This window comes from Neodothiora populina, assembly GCF_041146345.1.
Source record: "Neodothiora populina strain CPC 39397 chromosome Unknown canker_contig_12, whole genome shotgun sequence".
Classification (NCBI taxonomy): Eukaryota; Fungi; Ascomycota; class Dothideomycetes; order Dothideales; family Dothioraceae; genus Neodothiora; species Neodothiora populina.
The window spans coordinates 84,561-105,177 of record NW_027191404.1 but is presented as its reverse complement, the minus strand read 5'-3'; the positions used below and the strand labels follow the sequence as shown (position 1 = coordinate 105,177).

The window sequence follows — 20,617 nt, the reverse complement described above, 5'->3', positions numbered from 1 at the left end:
ATTGACTTTTGGAGCTAGCAAGCCGTTGTCTTCGATTTCGTCCAAGGAGGTGGGTGTGTGTGTGTGATTCATATTGGCGTTCTCATCTCTTTTTGTCCGTTCTAAAGATGAGAGCTTGGGACCGTGTAGTTGGGTCGGGCTGTGGTAGGGTTACATGAAGTATCTCTACTACTGTATTACCTTCCTGACGGTTGACTCGGATTAGCTGGGCAGGGGACTCGTTAGGGCTGCTGCTCTTCTTCTTCTTTGTCTGCCTTACTTCTGCATTGCCCTCTTTGAGAAGCGCATAAAAGGGAGTCACTACTGTCAACCATCATGTAGAAAAGTAAAACACCATCGTGGGTGGAGACCGCTCCGGGCCCAGCCATCTCAGACACATGTGTAGAAGCTGTGATGTCAGAAAACCGAGATCTACTACCAGATTCACATGTGATGGCTCCACGCACGCGGTCATGTACAGATTTATTCTCCGAAAAGTCTCTCTTCTCCATCGTCATCTCGCCGACCGGCCGGAGGTTACTGTCTCAGATCTTCGTGGGAATAAGACGTTAAGACGCTTCGGGTTGATCTTTAGGGCTTCTCTCGATGTATGGATGTATGGATGTATGGATGGATGGATGTCTGTGTACTGTACTCTACGTATTCTTTAGGTAAACAAGCATGTAAACGCTCAAGACACACAAAGATATCAAGATGCGTGATCTTGATCATAATCTAGGTGTTTGAGGCGAACGTGCAGATGCGCTGTAGAATGTAGCATGGGAAACTATGGTTTTGTATGTGTAGATAACGGGAAATGTATGCTGAGTCAAACAGTGTGCGAGAGACAGATAGAGAGACATTTCACGTATTGCCTGCCACGCGCTGCTTCGTAGTTGATCAATAATTCGGTTGGAGAAGTCGCGAATCGACTTGATCGTTCTTACGGCTGGAACACCCTACAAGACGAGATTTACATCGTGCGTGGGTATAGGCAAGAAAAGCTAGTATCGACAGCCAGAGGAAGTCGGTATCCACAAGGTGCGACGAAGCACGGGTATTTTCGATTGATACTGCGGATCTAGTGCTTGCGGGGTTACAGTGGCTTGGTTATTAATTGAGAGACCCGTATTCGCTCTCGCTTCGATAGATTGCTCCAACCATGTATCCGTATGGAGGATAGCCGGTCTGGTCGGATCTGAACGGTACCAGCGGTACAGGAAGGTGTCCGATATACCATTGTGTTGGCTGTGATACTTAGTAGATGAATGTCCTCCACGTGGCGATGCGAGCGAGGTCAATCGGCTGTGAAAAGTCCATGGGCAACACGCAAGATCGATGAAATCGGATGCGACGTGTTGTTGAGTCGCCAGTCTCAGCTCTCTAGCTGGAAAAAGCTTTGACGAATGCACACCATGAGTTGCTCAGTCACCGAGCCACTCCGTCACCACTGCATTCGCCTGTTTGCAGCTTCGTGTCCATTTAGTCAATCTGGACAATCATTTTATTGTCCGCTATGAAATTGGGGATTCTGATCACCATCGAATGTAGGCGGCATCCAGGCATATGCGTTCAGGTACTCTGTCATGTCTGGCATAGCAGGCGTGACGAGATTATCGTACGTCGGGGTTGCGCCTTGCCATGATGTCAAGGGTGTTTGTACAACCGATGCAGTGTTCAACCTTGTCGTCCCGAATGCGGCCGAGTCAAGACCAGCTGGAGGCGAGAAGCCATAACTTGCGCCTGAGCCAGTCGTGGCTGGGCTTCCTCCGACCCAGAACTCTCCCATGCGCTTTTGGCACAACTCGTCCGGATCTATGATCATGGCTGCAAGTGCTGGCTTGATGAACTTTGCGCCAGCTTCTCCATTCAGTTTCAACGTCCATCGAAATTCTTTCATCTTGTTAAGGTAGAATTGTCGCTCTTCGGGATCAACAGCCGAACCGAGTAACAAGTTACCAAAAGAGATCAAGAGAGTCATCGAAGCTGTAGAGCTGAAGTACCAGAATGAAGTCAGATGTTGTGCCTTCAGACTGTCAACAAATTCGATGGCGCTGAGGAAGCGGGCACGGGCTGCGGTGCGGCAAACTTGCAGAAGCTGTGGCTCTATATCGACACTGCAAGCCTGGCAGATGATCCGGCGATGTATGCTAATCTCCAGCGCTAGGTAGGCTAGACGAAGGTAACCTAGGTGCGAACTTGTCAGAACTAGTAGCTCATACACGGTGCGCAACCGACATCTAATGCTACGATGGTCAACACATACCTGTGGCTGATAATTTCAGAGCGGTCGCATTGTCCATACGCAGTGTCTCGCGCATAGACGCATACCAATCCTTGAGTCTGATTTGTAAGGGTTGAACGACCTCGAGAAGCTTTCGCAAAGGATCGGGCGCGCTTTGTATAGCGTAATGAGCCCGGAGGTTGTGAACGCCGTCCAGCAAGTGGGAAAGAATCTGAGTCAGATGGACCATCTGGAGAAACATTGTGCGACCCTTTTCCACCTCCGAGCTTCCTTCCTCGTCATGTTCCTGGATTTCAGGAAAATCATGTAGTTGGCACATACCAACGCACCAATTTAGGTCGGAGATCAAGGGTGGTCGGCCTTCCACTAGCGCCACCCATTTGTCCTGCATGTAGAGAGCCCAAGCCAGACGTCGCCGCAGGCCAACTTCCCATTCGGGAATGTCCCTATCGAAGAGGTTAGCGAAAGGATCTTGCGGAGATGATGGAGCGAATGAGTCCACACCAATTGGTAGGGTCGAGATGAAGTCCCACTTTGTGAGCGATGCTTATGAGATGCGCAGTAAGTTTGCCTCGAGATCCGTTGGAGATAACGCCGCCGTCGGTGCTCTCATATTGCGCTAAAAGTAGACCCGCTTGTACAGATGACAACTTCGGGCGAAATATAGTGTAGTCGAATGACTCCATAGCAAGGTGCCATAGTCGAGTGAAGTCAGGTTTAGGAACGTCGGCCAATATCGGACTGTAGGCCCAATATGATGAGGCTAGCAGATACATTGCGCCAAGGGAAGCAGCTGTAAACTCTCGCACGCTTCTGTCATACTTCTCCAACCAGACGCCTTTATGGACGATGGGGAATGAGGGGTGAACGACACGAAAGTAGAGACGGACTAGCTCAGGGCCATGCGGACCAACGATGTCCTGTATGGCATCGCGCCGAGAGTCTTCGCTGTCGTAGCCCACAGTGCCTTGATCTTCGTGGATCGTAAAAATGGTCTCCTGACCCACCTTGCGGATGGTTACCTGCCCGCCTTGAACATTCTTGAGGCTGGAACCCACGGGCAAGCAGAATCGAGGAAAGGAAAAGGGCTCAGTCATACCAACGTAGTGAGCGTGGTGCTTGTTCATCAGGCCGAGAGTTTTGCGCAGAATGGTCTGGCCATGATACTCGTCATACTCCTCAATGCCAGGATTAGCACGGGTGGACAGTTTGGCCTTTCGCGCACGCTCAGTGGATGCTTTGCGCTTCCTATTTCTGGCGACAGGCTCATGGAGATAGGTGCACTCCTGGGCGTGGAAGTTGCACAGAACGCATTTCTCGCGACCCTCATCCTTGACGCATCGAGTCTTGCGACGTCGGCACGCATCTGCAGCGACAGGTTATTATCGTGATCTTGACAGAGCATAGCTTACATGGAAGTTGCTGATTACCACAAGGACGATCTCTGTGCGGACGAGCGGAAGAATTAGTAGCGGTAGTAGAAGCAGCGGCAGCACCAGAAGTGGTTGTATCGGCGTGACTGTGATTAGCAGCTGCACCAGATGTAGACCCGGAAACAACCTGTGATGAATCAAACTGTGGAATTTGTTGTAGTAATTGGCCCTGGACCTGTTGATTATGGGCGTCGGTGTCGGTCGGGTGTGAGGGCTGTGACTCGTGTTCGGACCAGGTCATGTCTTGCGACGGCGCCATAGACTGAGCATGGGACCATTGGCCATGGCTGGTTTGCATCGTCCCTGATTTCCCATTCACAGTGGTGGTCAACAATACCTTTACTATGAGGTCTGCATGACCCTGATATGACGCTGTAGACAGAGGGTATATTTTAGTGAACGGCGGGCTAGCGGCTCCGCGGAATATAAGAGAATCGGGTAGCTTTGCACGATAGACTTTGCCGTTCCCCGCTAAGCGTCAGGTGCGAACAGCGGGAGGATGCTCTAAAAGAACAGAAAAGGCGAAAGAGGAAGAGATTGAGTTAGACGGATCCGGAAACAGAGACTCAAGTGGGACCACAGGCCGTGTAGAATTATACTACAGTACGAGTATCGAAGAGGATGGGAGATGGAGGAGATTGGGCTTAGTGGATACAATAGTGGCTTTTGGGTCTCCTGGAGTCTTAGATCTAGCCTGGGCGCCTCCTCCAATTGTACATCCGGGATACCACAGCACACTTGGTCCAGTAAGGTAATGACTTCCAAAATCGCTGGAGCATTGGAGTTATGGGATATGATGAGGTAGGATGGAGCACTGGAAGCGCCGGAAACAAGTGTAACTGAGTCACTGAACCCGTGGAGGAAGCTCTGCTCATCCCGTGGTTGTCTGACGCATGGACGGCTGGGCAAGGGTAGGCATCGGAGTATAGGCACATTATACGAAGTCGACACCTGAGATGCCTCGCGATGCTGCAATTATCTTAGGTTACCTTGTTATTACAGCATCTCGAGACGCGCCGCGCACGGACGGCTTAGCATGATGACGTCGATATCCCTTTGATAGCCCTTTGATAGACCCCAACTCTACTCTTTTTAGTGCAGATTTCATGATTTCGTGACAGATACAGCCTGTCAGCAGGTCGACGATTGCAGTCGAAACGTCGGAATTGGACAAACTTAATGTAAGTCAGGCGAGTAAGTATAGTAGGTGTCTACGGTAGGTTATGGAACGAAGAATGATTCCAGAATCATCATATCGAGAATGGACAAACAAAGGTGACGCACTCTCCGTTTTTGACTTCGTTGTGTCAATATCTTGTCTGCCTCCAGCAGCATTCCTCAAATTCCTGTTTTTGTCTATAGTCCTTCTAATGCACTGCGCTGGATGTTGCAAGAGCAGAGAGATCGACAGAAAGTAGGATCAGAGGTTTCGAAGAGAGTGCAAAGCGCAGCATCTTGTTCACTAACAGCATTGACTCGAGTCTCTGTACAATACCTTACTGTGCGTGGCCACAGGCAGGAAGCTGCTACTCTCTTGTGCCGGATTGACGATTCGCTACTACTACTTTTCTGTTTCTGTTTGACTTCCTTTCGGTCATCGTTACAGGTGACGCAGCTCCTACCATTCCTATATCTCGTTATCGTCACCTGATCGACATTAATCTCCTTTCCGTTCCATCATAATCATAAATATCAATCAAGCAGCTATTATGTCATCCTCATTGCCATCGCAGTCGGTATCGTCTGAGATACCACAGTCCAGGACAGGAACATGCGTATTGTGTGATAACACTGGAACCCCAATTATACCGACAGAGATACCCCCGGAAACACGATTCCCTCGGACCCCCCAGAGGCAAAAGCACACTCCATCAAAGAACGAGGATGACTCGCTTCCACAAAAAGCCGAGTACTTTTCCGGATCTGCATCGGCGATACAAGGAAATCCCCGAGAAAGCAATGGCATCGCGATTGCAGACTACGCTGAAGATGATGGCGACGTCTTTGCTACTCCACCAACATCATTACCCTCTGTTCCGCGACTTGCCACTTCAACTACTCCCAACCATGCTACTCCACCCTCGAAACCTGTGCCTGAGACTGCATCGCGCACCCACAGGCCCAGCATTGAACGAACCTGGCAGACAGAACGTCCTCGGCTCGCGCCCAGAAGGTCGACGTTGGTGGGAAAGCTGAAGAGAAGGACGACGGCATCGCACACCCCCGGCTCCATGCCAGGGCAAGCGTCCAATTGGAACTACAGTAACGATCACAATAACAGCAACAACAATCAGGACTCTGACAGCTGGAGCTCATCCTCGTCAGACAACGAAGCTGTCAAGCACAAGGGTCGCAGAGGCAAGGCGCGTTCGTCTGACAAGAATTACTCTTCTTTAAACGTCGGAAACGCCAAATATCGCACCAAAGGCCAAGTGTCGAAAAAGGACGGTAGACTGAACATCTCCATCAACGAAACATCAAACGCAGGCTACATTGCCAGAGCTATGGGACAAACCTTCAAGCACCATATTGACGCCCCTTCCCGCCATCACCATGACGAAACGGCAGAACACGACAGTCGTGAGCATGCAAATCGTTCGGATCGTGCGGACGAAGATGAAGCCGCGTCGTTGGTTCACGAGACAGTCAAGCGGCCTCGCCTCAACATTGTCATTATGGTCATCGGCAGTCGAGGTGATATTCAGCCTTTCATGCAGATTGGCCGAGTGCTCAAGCGCTATGGGCATCGTGTCAGAATAGCAACACACCCTGCATTCAAGGAGTTCGTCGAGAAAGACGTCGGACTCGAGTTCTTTAGCATTGGTGGCAATCCATCAGAGCTGATGGCCTTTATGGTCAAGAACCCTGGTCTCATTCCTAAACTCGAGACCGTCCGCCAAGGTGAGATTGCTCGTCGCAGGAGCCAAATGGCAGAGATGTTTGAGGGCTTCTGGCGTGCTTGCACCAACACCACAGATGACGAAAAGGACAAGCAGAATATGAAATTGCTTGGGGACAAAGGCCCCTTCATCGCAGATGCCATCATTGCGAACCCCCCTCCTTCGCTCACGTCCACATTGCCGAACGTTTGGGCATTCCTCTGCACATTATGTTCACCTTCCCCTATACTCCGACTCAGGCTTTTCCCCATCCACTTGCGAATATCAAGCCACAAAAAAGCAACGTCGATGAAAACTACGTCAACTTTATGAGTTATCCCATGGTTGAGATGATGACTTGGCAAGGTCTTGGTGACCTCGTCAATCGCTTCCGTGTCAAGACACTTGGACTCGAACCCGTCAGTAGTCTGTGGGCACCGGGTGCACTGTTCCGCATGAAGGTGCCCTACACTTATATGTGGAGTCCTGCCCTCGTATCTAAGCCCAAGGACTGGGGTCCCGAGATCGACATTGCTGGATACGTCTTTCTCGATCTTGCCACTGACTATAAGCCCCCACAAGATCTGCAAGATTTCTTGGATGCTGGTGAACCTCCTATTTACATCGGCTTTGGCAGCATCGTCGTGGACGACCCAGACCAGTTCACTAAGCTCATCTTCGACGCCGTCAAGATTGCCGGCGTTCGTGCTCTCGTCTCTAAAGGTTGGGGAGGTCTTGGAGGAGATGACACACCGGATAACATTTTCATGCTCGAGAACACCCCTCACGACTGGTTGTTCCCGCGTTGCAAAGCCGTCGTACATCACGGTGGCGCAGGCACGTGCGCCATCGGTCTCAAATGCGCCAAACCTACCATGATCGTTCCTTTCTTTGGAGATCAAGCCTTCTGGGGCGCCATGGTTTCGAGCCACAAGGCTGGAGCGCACGAGTGCATACCTTACAAGCAGCTGACTGTGGAAAAGCTCGCCGAAGGCATCAAACAGTGCCTTACGGATGAGGCGCAAGAAAACATTCAGAAGCTTGCCGACAGCATCAGTCAAGAAGGTGACGGTGCGGAGAATGCAGTCAAGAGTTTCCATCGCAGCTTGCCTTTTGCGGGTCATCGGAATATGAGATGTTCGATCCTGGAAGACCGTGTCGCGGTCTGGCAGCTCAAACACTCGCACCTCCGGCTCAGTGCGTTAGCTGCTGACATGCTTGTCGACAGCAAAAAGCTCAAGTGGAGCGATCTGCGTCTATTACGGGTATATGACTGGAATGACTTTGATGGACCGGGTGAGCCTCTCACTGGCATCGGTGGTGCTCTCATGGACAGTGGTACCGGTCTCGCCAAAGGATTCGGAATGGTTCCTATCAGAATGGCGAAACATATCAAGAAGTATGAGAAGCACGAGGCCAGAAAGAAGGAAAGACTGCAAAAGAAGGAGGCCAGGCAAAAGGCCAAAGATTCCGCGCGCCAGCATGTTGAAGGGAAGCAGCAACAAGATGAGTCGCAAACACGACCTGCTGGTCCGTCTCACCAAGACACAGGCAACTCAGTTCAGTCAACCATATCTGCAGATCCCGAGGAGCCCTTGGCTCAAGAGCTCGCGACAGATGCTGGTCAGGGAGTCATGACATTTGCTGGTGCTTTGGCAAGCTTGCCTCTTGACCTCGGTCTTGCCATGGCTCAAGGTTTCCACAACGCCCCCCGTTTGTACGGCGATGCGTCGGTCCGTCAACCAGTGCGCATCACAGGCATGCACTCGGGAGCCAAGGCAGCTCGAAACGAATTCGCGTATGGCGTTTACGACGGTTGGACCGGTCTTGTAACACAGCCGATGCATGGCTGGCAGGATGCTCCAAGCAAGGTAGGCAAGTTCACAGGGTTGGGAAAAGGTTTCGCGAAAGGCATTGGCGGCTTCGTCCTCAAGGACGTGACTGCCATAGTTGCACCTCCAGCGATGCTTGCGCAAGGAGTACGCAAGGAAGTCAAGAAGAAGGTGGGTGGGCCGGGTACAACTTCATTCATCCGTAAAGCACACATAATTCAAGGCCAGAAGGACCTGGATGCACTTCGTGAAGCCGATCAGAAGAACAATTCCAGCTACCTCAGCGAAACGCAAGACGCAGTAGACAATGGTTGGCGGGTCATGAAGCAGGTTTGGCACGAGAAGTCAGACTACGAGAAGAACCATGGCGGCCGCATGCGAGGACGATGGTCTATGCAAAAGGAAGAACGGAAATGGGTCGAAAGCGGGGCCCTTGAGAATGTCAAGGCCGCCGAACGAGCATTGGAGGCTAGAAAACAAGGCAAAGACATGGAGAAGGTGTTCGAAACACGAAGGAAGGAGCTTGAAATCGCACAGCAGCCTAGAGCATCGGCTATGGACCAACCAGTTGACTACGGAAAAGGGTCTGTTATAGCGCCAAACGGACACTTCAAGCGCAGACCACGCGACTCCGACGAAGCAGGGGAAGGCATACAGAAAGATTCGAAACATCATACCGAGGTCAACGGTGCGAACACAGGACCAGCCGTTGATTCCAGTGGCATGACAGACATCCGTGACGAAGACGAGAAACGACAGGACGATGTAAAGGCAGCAGAAGACGGCGAGGACGCAAGTGACACAGCCGTAGAGTCACTGGACGAAGAGCGGACACAGCCAACGTCGCACACTAAATCTGGCGAAGCAGGCCACGATAAAGATTACAGAAACACGCCGGCTGGCCATCTTAATGATGTCGAGATCGGCAAACACGACGCAGACAACTATGCAGGACGAACAGCTGTCGCGGCATAGAAGATTGTTAGCAGAAAACACTTGTACAGTGTGTTGGGATGATGTTTTACTTGATCACTTTTCCTCTGTAAAGCCCGCAAATGCTTGAACGACGTTCAGATGAATAACGTACTGTACTAATACTAAAATTGGCATTGGCGTGGCAAGAGACTTTTGTTTTGTTCTGTATAGATATCATAGCTTAATTAATGAATTGAAGTAATACCTAGACCTGGACTCCGCTGCCACGAACTATGGTAACACACCACATTTGAACCGACTTGTGCCATCAGGCATCCAAATCGAATCTATACTGTGATTGGACGCGAGTCTTCCACCACGTTGTAAGAGATGAGGAAGATCTACTTAGCTGAGACGGTCACAATGTGGGCGAAATAGCGGCATATACTCATCAAAGAGAGAGAAAGTTACCACGAGCAACGACAAGCATCGTGGCATCGTTCCACACTGTCTTATAAGTAAACATGTGTGCCCTTGATCTTACTTTACTTTTTTGACATCGAACTTTGCACAAGCTTCGTGAGACCGCGTCGACCGTATACCAATGTCACTCGAGTCGAGAGACGGCTGCAAGGCCTTGATTCGAACACTGATCTTGTCGCGGCCTCGTACTTGTGGTGCTGCTTTACGGATCTTTCCTCCCTCTTTGTCGTGAATGATGTCTTCTTCCTAGTCGTATGTGGTATGTAGCGCTGCAGGCGTACATATGTACCCATTCCTCGCGACAATTGCGGTATTCAGCACGATCTGCCATTGCATGTCAAGACTTCGAGATCTTCGGCTATCTGCTACGCCGTCCTCGATACTCATTGTCGAAGTTGTAACTACTCGAACCATCCTCACTTCTTGACACTCGGCGCTCTGAACGCAATAAGGCAATGTCTGGAAATCCCGCTTGCCTGACCAAGAACGTGGAGAGGACGACTTCTGCCCGCTTGGTCCGTTCATTTCGCTCGGTCGCTTGGTCCGTGTGTTCGTGTCTCAAGTCTTTTATTGCGACGACACGACCAAGACGACTTACATGCGTGAAGGTCTCCTGGATGCGAATGGAAAAATTGTTGATCGCCGTGATGAGTAGACCAACGTAACAATTATATTTGGAAAAACCCGCGCGACCATGACGCGATTTTAGATAGAATAGATTGGCTACTTGGCTTATCAGTTTCTCTTACGCCGACTAGGTACGATGTGCATTCACAGATCTCTCTCTTCTTATAACTTTAGGGGGCTTGGGCCCCCCGTCTTGAAGCCTATCTTATCTCTCTTCCCACCCCTGCCATAATATCTCGGTCAGTCTCACCACCAGCACTGCCGGCCCCAAGCAACTAGAAGATCATGGTGTTACGCCTCCAAGCTTGGCAACTGCTGAGCAACCGCCAATTGATCAAGAAAGATGATATGGTCTCGGCCTAACCAATGCAGTTGACTGGGCGAATCAATGATCTTGGAGGTGAGACGATTCTAGGTTCGGCTCCGGTGCGGTGCATCCTCGCCATCAGTGGCCACCATTCAATTTGTGCGACCAAATCGCATGCCAGTCAAAGGTCATGAGTTTGTGGAAAGCAAAGGTAAAGTGGTTCGAAGAGGTCTGGAAGCATTAAGATACCTAGAAACCTTCTGATTGGTCGTCAAGCCTCCATGTCCCAACCTTTCGGTCTCAATTTACAGGAAATTGTAGCTGCTTGAAGACAAAGCGCCCTGCGCATCATGCTTCATCGGGAAAGCAGACAGACTGAAGAAGCAAGGTCACGGTCGATGGTAAAGCACACTAGGGGAAAAGCATGGTAAAGGTATGTTATCTCACGTAATGCTATTGACATATTGTATGCTCTCTGCTCTGTCCTCCATAGATGGCCCAATTGCTCGCATATCTGGTCGCGACAATCTGCGTACGGCTTACGGATATTCAGCTTACCTGCCTTATCTTTCGCCACACGTCTCCTTGACAAGGCTTAGCGAATGATGGGCACTGCAGTCTCGGCCACGGATGCTTTTCTCCCCATGTCGTCGGGAACTGCAGGCCCCTCTAGACGAAGAGTGTACCGATGAATCTTCGTCACGGACCTTGTTTTCCCTATTCTTCACACGTTCTACTGCAACGTCTGCCGAAAAAGACGAGTCGCGATCGCCGAAACTCTTATCTCTTGGCCCTTGGCTTGTATGGTTGGTATCATTATCCTCACCTCATCGAAGTGAGTACAGTAGCGGGATGTCGCGTGAAACGCAAGCAAGGTAGGTTTTGTTATAAAGACCTTGTATGGCCCAGACTTGCTCGGCTCGTCGAATACGAGCAGCGTAAGCTACATTCTCTGTTTCATCATCCTTGTCTTACTCTTTTTCTTCCACCCTTTCGGCCTCTATCTTTGACCACTCACACTTCTGCCTTTTGATGCAGTTGGTCTAAAGGTTGGACGCATATATACCACTCTTCCCGATCTGCCCACCGCGGCATCGACACTAAAGATCCATACGACATTCGGACCCATTCATTTATCCGTTGACACGTAACTATAACCATGGATCGAGTGGGAACCCATGACGGCGGCAAGGCCCCGTACGAGCTTCATGAGAAAGACAGCATCGACAGGGTGGTGACGAAGGGCTCGGTAGCTAATGGCGATATCCTGGCTGGAGAAATGTATGATGAGAGATATGGTGGCACTCAGCGTGGTCTCAAATCGAGACATGCTCAGATGATTGCACTGGGAGGTACGTCGCAGGCGCAAGCAAAAAGCGCATGATTCCAGATGGGACACAGCTGACCAGACTTTGCACTGCAGGAACCATTGGTACTGGTCTCTTCGTTGGTTCGGGTCAAACGCTCGCTCGCGGTGGTCCAGCTTTCATCCTCGGAAGTTACTGCTTCATGGCCGCTCTGATCTGGATGATTGTCACTGCCATCACTGAGATTGCCGCTTTTCTTCCCACCCGTGGTAGCTCCATGAACTTCTTTGGTTCCAGATATGTCAGTCGCTCGCTCGGTTTTGCCATGGGATGGCTCTACTGGTACTCTCTTGGTATTCTTGTTCCTTACGAAATCACCGCTGCCGGTCTAGTCATCGATTACTGGGGTAGCGATATCAACATTGCGGTGTGGATCAGTATCATGATGGTCGTCATTGTCGCTCTCAACGCCCTCCCGGTCAAGTTCTACGGAGAGACCGAGTTCTGGTTCGCCTCCCTGAAGGTTCTAATGATGATGGGACTTTTGATCCTGTCCTTCATTCTGTTCTGGGGCGGTGGCCCCAGCCGCGACAGACTGGGCTTCCGCTACTGGCAAAACCCTAGAGCAGCAAACACATATCTCGCAGAAGGCAACACTGGACGTTTCCTCGCTCTCCTGTCGACCTGGGTCCTTTCCGCCTTCCCCTTCACTTTCGCCCCTGAACTTCTCGTCGTGACGGGCGGAGAAATGGAATCGCCCCGTCGCAACCTCCCTATCGCAGCCAAGCGCTACTTCTGGCGTCTCATCATCTTCTACATCGGCTGTGTCCTCTCCATCAGTGTCATCTGCCCCTCCGATGACGCCCGTCTCACCGATGGAGGGGCCGGCGCCGGTTCTTCCCCCTTCGTGGTCGGCATCAAGAACGCAGGCATCCCCATCCTCGACTCCATCATCAACGCTGGAATCATTCTCTCTGCCTGGTCCTCCGGAAATTCCTTCCTCTACCTCTCCGGCCGAAGTCTCTACTCTCTCGCCCTCTCAGGCAACGCCCCATCATTTTTCAAAGCCTGCACCAAGAACGGCGTCCCGTACCGCGCCGTCGCAGTCTCCGCCCTCTTCGCGCCCCTCGCCTACCTGAACGTCGGCTCCAGCGGCTCCGTCGTCTTCAACTGGTTCGTGAATCTGACCAACACCTCCGCCTTTATCTCGTGGTCCTGCTGCTGCATCGTCTACCTGCGCTTCCGCAAGGCTCTCAAAGCCCAGGGCGTGCCGGACTCGGAACTGCCGTATCACAGCAAGATCATGCAGCCGTGGGGCGCATGGTTCGCCCTCGTCATGTTCATCATTCTGTGCCTCATCAACGGCTTCAACGTCTTCTGGCCTCAGAACTTCACCGCGTCGAGTTTCCTGACCGCCTACGTCGGTATCCCTATCTTTTTCGTCATTTACTTCGGTCATCGCATCTATGCCTGGAGCGATCCCTGGGCGTATGATCCGCTCGAGGTCGATCTCAAGACGGGCATGGACGAGGTGCTGGCGGGCGAGACGCTCGCCCCTGTCAGGACGAAGAGACATTTCTATAGAGCTATTTGGGAGTAATTTGTAGAAAAGAACATGATGTCATGTAGGGGTTTCTGTAACATTGTTCATAGTTTTTCGGCTTCGGCTTCAATAGAGATGATAACATGAAGAAAAAAGCTTCTTCTTCTTCCCGCACTCCTTCGATCGATTTTGGCTCTGTTGAGTGACTTGATGTTCGTCTTTGTCAAAATACATGAGATGAACATGTTGGACCAATCCTATATACATGACAGTGTCGCGCTACGAACGATGAGAGAAAAGACACGGCTTATATCGTCCAATATCTTGATCCATCCATCGAAGGCCTATTGCAGACCTACAATATCGAATCCTCTCTCCCACAGCGAGGGTCACTCACACCCACGTTCAATGTCTCCATACACTGATCCAATCAGTCTCCTTGCCAATCTCATGCGTGCGTTCCGGTCTCCAATGCGCCACGCGCAAAAGCCCTTTCTCAGTCCTCTCGACCCCCTCGACAACCTCGACGCCAGCTTCCCGCTCGGTTCTCTTCACCAGTCCGACTTGTTCATCGTACTCGTACCCGTTCTTGAGGTTCCCTCCGTCGTCATATTCGATGGCTTCGCCCGGCCGGCTCAGCAGCGCGACGTAGAATGCTGGTCGCACTGCCCAGGGTGGTCCGCCTAGTGAGGGGGCTTTGTAGGTGGGAAACTCGAGGCAGACTAGGCGGCCTGTCGGCGAGAGGAGGCGGGACATTCGTTGAGCCCATTTGGGTCTTATTGCTGGGGGAAGGGCGCAGAGAAACTGTTGGCTTGTATGAGCACTACAACATATGTAGAAGACTGAAGCAGAGCACAGGGTAGGTAATATAAGTTGAGAGGATAGAGCGAACAACCTACCGTATAGTCATAGATCACATCAAATCCTTCCTTCTCACTTCCCTCGATCTCGTCCAACCAGTCGTCCTCGAAAAAATTGCCGTACAGGAACCTGGCTTCCCCGCAACCAACCTTGGAGTCGGCAACAGCATATTCGGGTCTGGATTCGTGATTGGCTTTTGCTTGCTCGGCGGCTTCAATTGCCGTTCGTGATCCTTCTACACCATATGCATCGTAACCAAAACTAGCGAACAGCAGGACATCGTAGCCTGCCCCGCAACCAGGTACTAACGCCTTTCTTCTACGTGTAGTCGTACCGCCTTCAGCCGCAACAGGAGTTGGTATCAGGTCCTTTGGTTCGCGGAGGAAATCAACAAGAGCTGGATTCGGAGTGCCTTGGTCCCATGGGGTGTCTTTCTTTTGCCACAGGGCATCCCAACGCTCTGGATGCGTGCTTGGATCTCTGTCGACGAAAGTGGCCTTTAGCCGCTCTCGTGCATCCTTTGGTTGCGCGGTTTGTGTTGGGTCTATAGTTGGATATGCTCGGTCAGTAATCTTCGGGTCAAGTCGAAGTGATAGTCTTCCGAAGATGCTGCGGTTTCTGACCTTCAGACATGATTTCACTTTGACGCGGGTGCGTGGCCTCTGAGAACCGTAGAGATTGCGATCTGTTGTATGACTGGATCGTTTGGTCCGCATGCACGTACTGTAAGGTATACAGCCAACGTTATCGTAGACGTGGGGAGCGGCTGAGGAGGGGCACAGCAACGGAACCTTTCCGCCTTGGAGCCTCTTGACCTCTGCCAACTATTACACCTGACCCAGATATCTCCATTCTCAACTTTCCAGCATGTGTTGTATGGTCGGATAACTGCAAGGAGAAATCGTTCACGGTGGCGTTCCAAATGAACACATGCTCATATCAGTGGTATATTGACCAGCATGTAAGAAGTACAGTTCTCACTGCCGAAGGCCTCGCCGGTCTGTCAATATCAGGGATACTGCAAAGTCGCGCGTGACATCCGTCGTCATGATCCGAAACAGATCTCACCCCACGCTTGCAAGGGAGATGGCGAACGTGCCATGTCCAGCCATTCTAGACACTATGCCAGAAAGCACGTTTCACCGACTATATGGACTGGCCAGTTTTCCTGGATGAAGTATTGTTTACCGCTCTGGATCTAGATGATCAAAGGAATTCAAGTGGGGCTCCACTGTTTTATCACTGCGGCATCTCAATGTTCCGTTGGACACTTGTGTATCTCGACTACGCAGATACTCCGTAACCCTTGTTTGGACGAAGCAGTATGGACCGTGATGCACATGGTCGGTAGCAAGTCCGCCACTCGACTCTTCTTCCGCCTTTGCCGGTGATAACACACGCCGTAATCCAGTGAAAGCCACATTCACCGTGCTGCCTTGCTGCATCACGAAGACGGCCTGGACCCAATTATTATGTAGTGAGAGAATGGGAAAGGAAAAGATTTCAATATCATGGGTGCCTCGTTGCAGGGAAGCAGCGGCACGGATATACCGCTGGACAGCCTGCAGATTGTTATCGCCAGAAAGGGTCAACAAGCGCTCGAACCGTCGGCGTGGGTATCGTCTTTGCGGTCTTCCTTGCGACAAAAGGCGTCCTTATTATGCGAATTCACGAGGTTTATTGAAAGGCTTCAGCAATGGAAGACGAATTGTTGGTCACGATACCGATACCATGATGCAAAGCTGCAGGGAGTATACAGTACCTTAGCGTCAGCTCGGATTCTCGGGACCGACACTGCATCAACAGACAATATATTATTTGATCAAAAAAGACATTCATCTCCGGATGTGCTGTGTCAAGGATCAACGGCGCAGGATTGACTGTTTGAGGCTGTATGTACAGCAATAATATTCGCCCGCAATGTGCTTCCCCCAGGTTGGGGTGCATCTCTGGGGATTCGGGAAAAACAGGAACGAAAACGAAGAGGAACGCGGAGGCCCGCATTCCCTCCACATCATCACGAAAACGAAGAGGCTGAATGAGCAAGCTATATTGGCTTTAAGGTTATTGGTCTCTTCAGACGACACATCATGTCATGATGGGAGCAGTTTCGTCGACTTCAGGCTGTTATATCTCGAGAACGGACACGAGTTGGAGGAAGTTGTGATGCTTCAGGTCGACAGTGCCCCAAGCATAATTCACAAGCGAAGTTATGCACACAGCTGCCTCGGCTCGCTTCGCTAGCCTGCTTCCTTTTTTCTCGCTGAGGTCCGAAATTCGGACATCACTTTTAGACCCAAGTCAACATACCGCTTACTGGCACCACTGCTTGCTACAAGTATCTCCGCTACGATAGACCGACTGACATGTGCTTATGACAGTGCAACAAGTAATAACAGCATGAATCACGTTGCTGGTGGAACCACATAGCTATGCCTTATATAATTTCTCCGTTCTAAATCATGCAAACTTGTTGAGGTAACAAGTCTTGGGATCCCTGTAACACGAAGGAAGCACGACGGATTAGCCAACATATGCATACAACAGCGTTGGCCTCCCCTAGGTAGCATTGACCGCCGTGTCAGCCTTATCTGTCTGCAAACCACTCCTTGATTTGGAAATCATGCGTGCGCTATGGAGACACATATTGTACAGGATCAATGATGTAATTTGCTTCCGTTCGCTTGTTGACTGTGTAACCCTGCGTGATACTCCAAACAACCCATCGACACAGGCCAGCTTTCGGCAATAGACCATGTATTAGGGCAAATATCCCACTACGAACTGCAAGATCCCATGCTTAGGTAGGTTGTGAGTGTGAGAAGTGTTGAACTGATGGTTCATCCTGGGGAATTCGGTCCTAACGTCCGATGACTCAAAAAGACCGCTGATATGCCCTTACATCAGTCCGTGACCTGCTGATGGGAGAGGAGATCGCGGCATTGAGACGAGCGCCGCACAGCTTAGCCGACTCATGCGCAGCCGCGGCGCTTACAATATCAATATGCACTTCTTGTTCACGGTCTTCAGTATCGCTTGACAGCGTTACATTGTTGGAACCGCAATTCCCAAATTAAACCCGCTCTCTCTACCAGATTTATGCAGATAAAAACTGCGGGGATGGGCACTCGTGTGTGCTCTTGGCATCACCATGGTCGGCAAAATGGTAAAAGACCGTGAAACGGCCGAGATCTGCTCTACAAGCATCGTCGGAAACTTCATATTTTGGTGATCCCAGTGACTGTCTGCTCAGCGGTCCACCATTCTTGGCCCAACGCCGCTGATCCCGAGGTGGTCATTGCATGGTCACTGCTCTTTCTCGAAACTCACCCCACAAGGGCTACCAAGGATTGCGTTGTGGAATGAAAATGCGAGGTGGAGCGCGTGTTCGGCTCGTGTCGATATAAGATGGGAAGCAAGTCTACATTTTGTTGCCATGTGGTTTTTCTCCTAGAGCTCTTGACAAGGCGGACTTAGCTACATAGAACACACCTTTATCTCAACTTGGCTTTTCTTGGCTACAGCATCGACGTGCAGCATCTCAGCATACCAAGAGATCTTCAGTCACACTACAGGCCCACCGTCTTGGTATGGGCAGAAACTCATTCCTTGGCCTGAGGGGCAGTGCTCTCTCCCTGGCCCAAATCCTCACAGTCGTCGCACCTGCGTTCATTCTCTTCGGATACAACCAATCAGGTCTCGGTGGCCTCCTCACTGAAGAAGACTGGGTGAAGACATTTCCCGAAACCGACACTGTCAACACAAAAGGCGCCCAGAAAAGCCACAACTCCACAATTCAGGGCCTCACTGTCGCAACCTTCACTCTCGGTGCTCTTATAGGTGCTTTGACTTGCAGTTACAGCGGTGACAAACTCGGAAGACGATGGGTTATCTTCATTGGAGCCCTTTGCACACTTATTGGTGAGATCCTTGAATGTTCCTCTTTCAGCCTGGCACAATTCATCGTTGGTCGTATCGTCCTCGGTCTTGGCGTGGGCCAGCTCAGTGCTACCGTCCCGGTCTGGCAGAGTGAATGTTCAAGCTCGAAGAACCGCGGAAAGCACGTTGTCTTAGACGGAGCCTTTATCTCTTTGGGCTATACTCTCGAATCATGGATCGACCTCGGCTTCTACGAATTCAAGACGGGTCCCGTAACTTGGAGACCACCAATTGCCATTGCGTGCTTCTTCTCCATCATGACCATGGTCACCGTCTTCTTCCTGCCAGAGTCTCCTCGTTGGTTGATCCGCAAGGGCCGTGTTGATGAAGCTCGCTTTGCTCTCTGCGCTTTGAAAGACCAGCCATCGGATTCTCCAGAAATCGAGGCTGAGATTGTGGGCGTAGAGCTTTCTCTCGAGGACACCTCAGCGAATGGAGCTTCTCTCAAGGACCTCCTCAAGAACGGACCAGAGAAACTCAGGACAAGATTCTTCTTGTGTTTGCTGTTGCAAATGTATCAGCAAATGTCGGGTTCCAATGTTGTCTCTGTGTACTCGACGACCATCTTTCAACAAGGTCTCGGCCTGGATGGCGAGACTTCTCGCATCCTCTCGGGTGGCATGCTTACCTTCAAGTTCCTGAGTTGTTTCGTCGCCTTTTTCACCATCGACAGGCTAGGACGTCGCATGTGCTTCATGGTCAGCGGAGCGGGTATGGCTTTGTGCATGGTCGCTCTCTGCGTTTCCACATCCTTCACACACAGCGAGAGTGCATCCATCGCAGCAGCATTCTTCGTATACCTCTTCTGCTTCTTCGTCCCGATTGGTTTCTTGGGTGCCAACTTCCTGTACTGCGCCGAGATTGCGCCTATCCGTCTTCGTGTCGCTATGGCATCTATTTCGACTGCCAACCACTGGCTTTGGAACTTTGTCGTGGCTATGATCACCCCAGTCGCCATTGACACCATCGCCTACCAGTACTACATTGTATACGCGTCGATCGGAATATGTATTCCCATCTCTGTGTACTTTTTCTACCCAGAGACCATGGGTCGCTCGCTCGAGGAGATTGACATCATCTTCAGAGACACCCCGAACATCTTCAGTGCTGTCAGCTATTCGAAGAAGAAGCCTCAGCTTACGGCCGAGGATGTGCCATTGCCAGCAAGCAAGACCGATGAAATATACATCGAAGAGAAAGCATAGAGTTGTTGAATTGGAATTTAGACAGACATAGATCTCACGGACCCACATATAGAAATGATATGACTTTTAACGTTCTTCACAATGTTACTTGCTTCCTCGAGAGATTCTCTAGCCGATTGCATTTGTTGAACGAGGTCTTGCAGGAGAAGCCGCTTGTGCGTAGCGCAATAGCGGATAGCTAGCCCTACATCAGCAAAGCTTTAGTTGTCATTGTAGACAGCGTTTCCGAATCGGTGAAGTAGATAGGCGTGAGGGGCATGGTGTTAGCTGAGGTACAAGTCAGCCGCTAGACCAGCTCCGCCACTCTTCACTGTGGAATCCCATGAGTCATAAAATTGCTCTTTCAGTGCTCCTACAGCTTTTTATGACTCGTTTATTCAGACATCGATACTTCATCGTGCTCCGTCGAAGCTAGGTAATCATTCTTGCCATGTGCACGTGTGGATACTGATCTCAGTACGCACAAATACATAGCTTCGGGCACCGCCGAGAACGAAGAAGATTACTACCACAAAAACCCCAGAAATTGTCTTGACATTTCAATCTTGGCGTGTCGTTTGCTGGTAGTGCCACCACAATTTCCCTTGCCTTGACAAAGACGAGAGACCTTGGCGGCTTGGAATCTCATAAAGCTTCCTGACGACCCTGGTAGCTATGATGGCGAAACCTTCTCCCTTAGGTAAGATCGCCGACAACAATGGTACGACCTACAGTACTGAGTACTGTGCCTACTTACTTCCTCATCTGCCATGCCGTTAATAGTGGGATGCCACACTACCATGTCAAACATGTTTCAGCGTGCAAGGTAAGGTAGGCTTGACTCGATAGGATATGGAAACGACATTCCCATCTTTGAGAACAGGGTGCGGATACTTGCTCAATGCAAGGTATCTTTCAGAGCTAAAGAAGGGTAGCAGTAACTTTGTGACGACCGACCAAGCAATTACAAGGTTTGGGGAAGGAGTTACCACACCTGCGCCGAGTAGTCTTCCCATTCTACTAACGTTGCGCCGCGGTAGATGTTCTTGGGACAGCCAAGTGATGGCCGTGTCTAATCAATCA

The 20,617-nt window shown here is 50.8% G+C and overlaps 5 protein-coding genes across 7 annotated transcripts; 3 read left to right on the top strand and 2 right to left on the bottom strand.

Moving 5' to 3' along the window:
* Window positions 1-1,483: 1,483 nt before the first annotated feature.
* AAFC00_000778 (uncharacterized protein) lies at window positions 1,484-3,955 on the bottom strand (the record flags this gene model as incomplete). Of its 3 annotated transcripts, none has more annotated exons than XM_069347491.1 (4): window positions 1,484-2,166; window positions 2,246-2,670; window positions 2,729-3,590; window positions 3,655-3,955. In XM_069347491.1, the coding sequence occupies 4 exons, from the start codon at window positions 3,953-3,955 to the stop codon at window positions 1,484-1,486; spliced, it is 2,271 nt and encodes a 756-aa protein (XP_069203337.1). The 3 variants fall into 3 exon arrangements, with proteins under 3 accessions (XP_069203337.1, XP_069203338.1, XP_069203339.1); XM_069347865.1 differs by having other exon boundaries at window positions 3,655-3,916; XM_069347490.1 differs by having other exon boundaries at window positions 3,655-3,898.
* Window positions 3,956-8,923: 4,968 nt separating this feature from the next.
* On the top strand, window positions 8,924-9,343 carry AAFC00_000777 (uncharacterized protein; the record flags this gene model as incomplete). Its single annotated transcript, XM_069347489.1, has 1 exon — window positions 8,924-9,343. One exon carries the CDS (start codon window positions 8,924-8,926, stop codon window positions 9,341-9,343), a length of 420 nt encoding a protein of 139 aa, XP_069203336.1.
* Window positions 9,344-11,859: 2,516 nt separating this feature from the next.
* On the top strand, window positions 11,860-13,607 carry AAFC00_000776 (uncharacterized protein; the record flags this gene model as incomplete). Its single annotated transcript, XM_069347488.1, has 2 exons — window positions 11,860-12,052; window positions 12,124-13,607. 2 exons carry the CDS (start codon window positions 11,860-11,862, stop codon window positions 13,605-13,607), a joined length of 1,677 nt encoding a protein of 558 aa, XP_069203335.1.
* Window positions 13,608-13,955: 348 nt separating this feature from the next.
* Window positions 13,956-15,044, bottom strand: AAFC00_000775 (uncharacterized protein; the record flags this gene model as incomplete). The annotated part of the gene is made up of 3 exons (XM_069347487.1): window positions 13,956-14,354; window positions 14,450-14,955; window positions 15,035-15,044. 3 exons carry the CDS (start codon window positions 15,042-15,044, stop codon window positions 13,956-13,958), a joined length of 915 nt encoding a protein of 304 aa, XP_069203334.1.
* A 2,957-nt stretch (window positions 15,045-18,001) lies between these two features.
* On the top strand, window positions 18,002-19,555 carry AAFC00_000774 (uncharacterized protein; the record flags this gene model as incomplete). Its single annotated transcript, XM_069347486.1, has 1 exon — window positions 18,002-19,555. One exon carries the CDS (start codon window positions 18,002-18,004, stop codon window positions 19,553-19,555), a length of 1,554 nt encoding a protein of 517 aa, XP_069203333.1.
* Window positions 19,556-20,617: the final 1,062 nt, after the last annotated feature.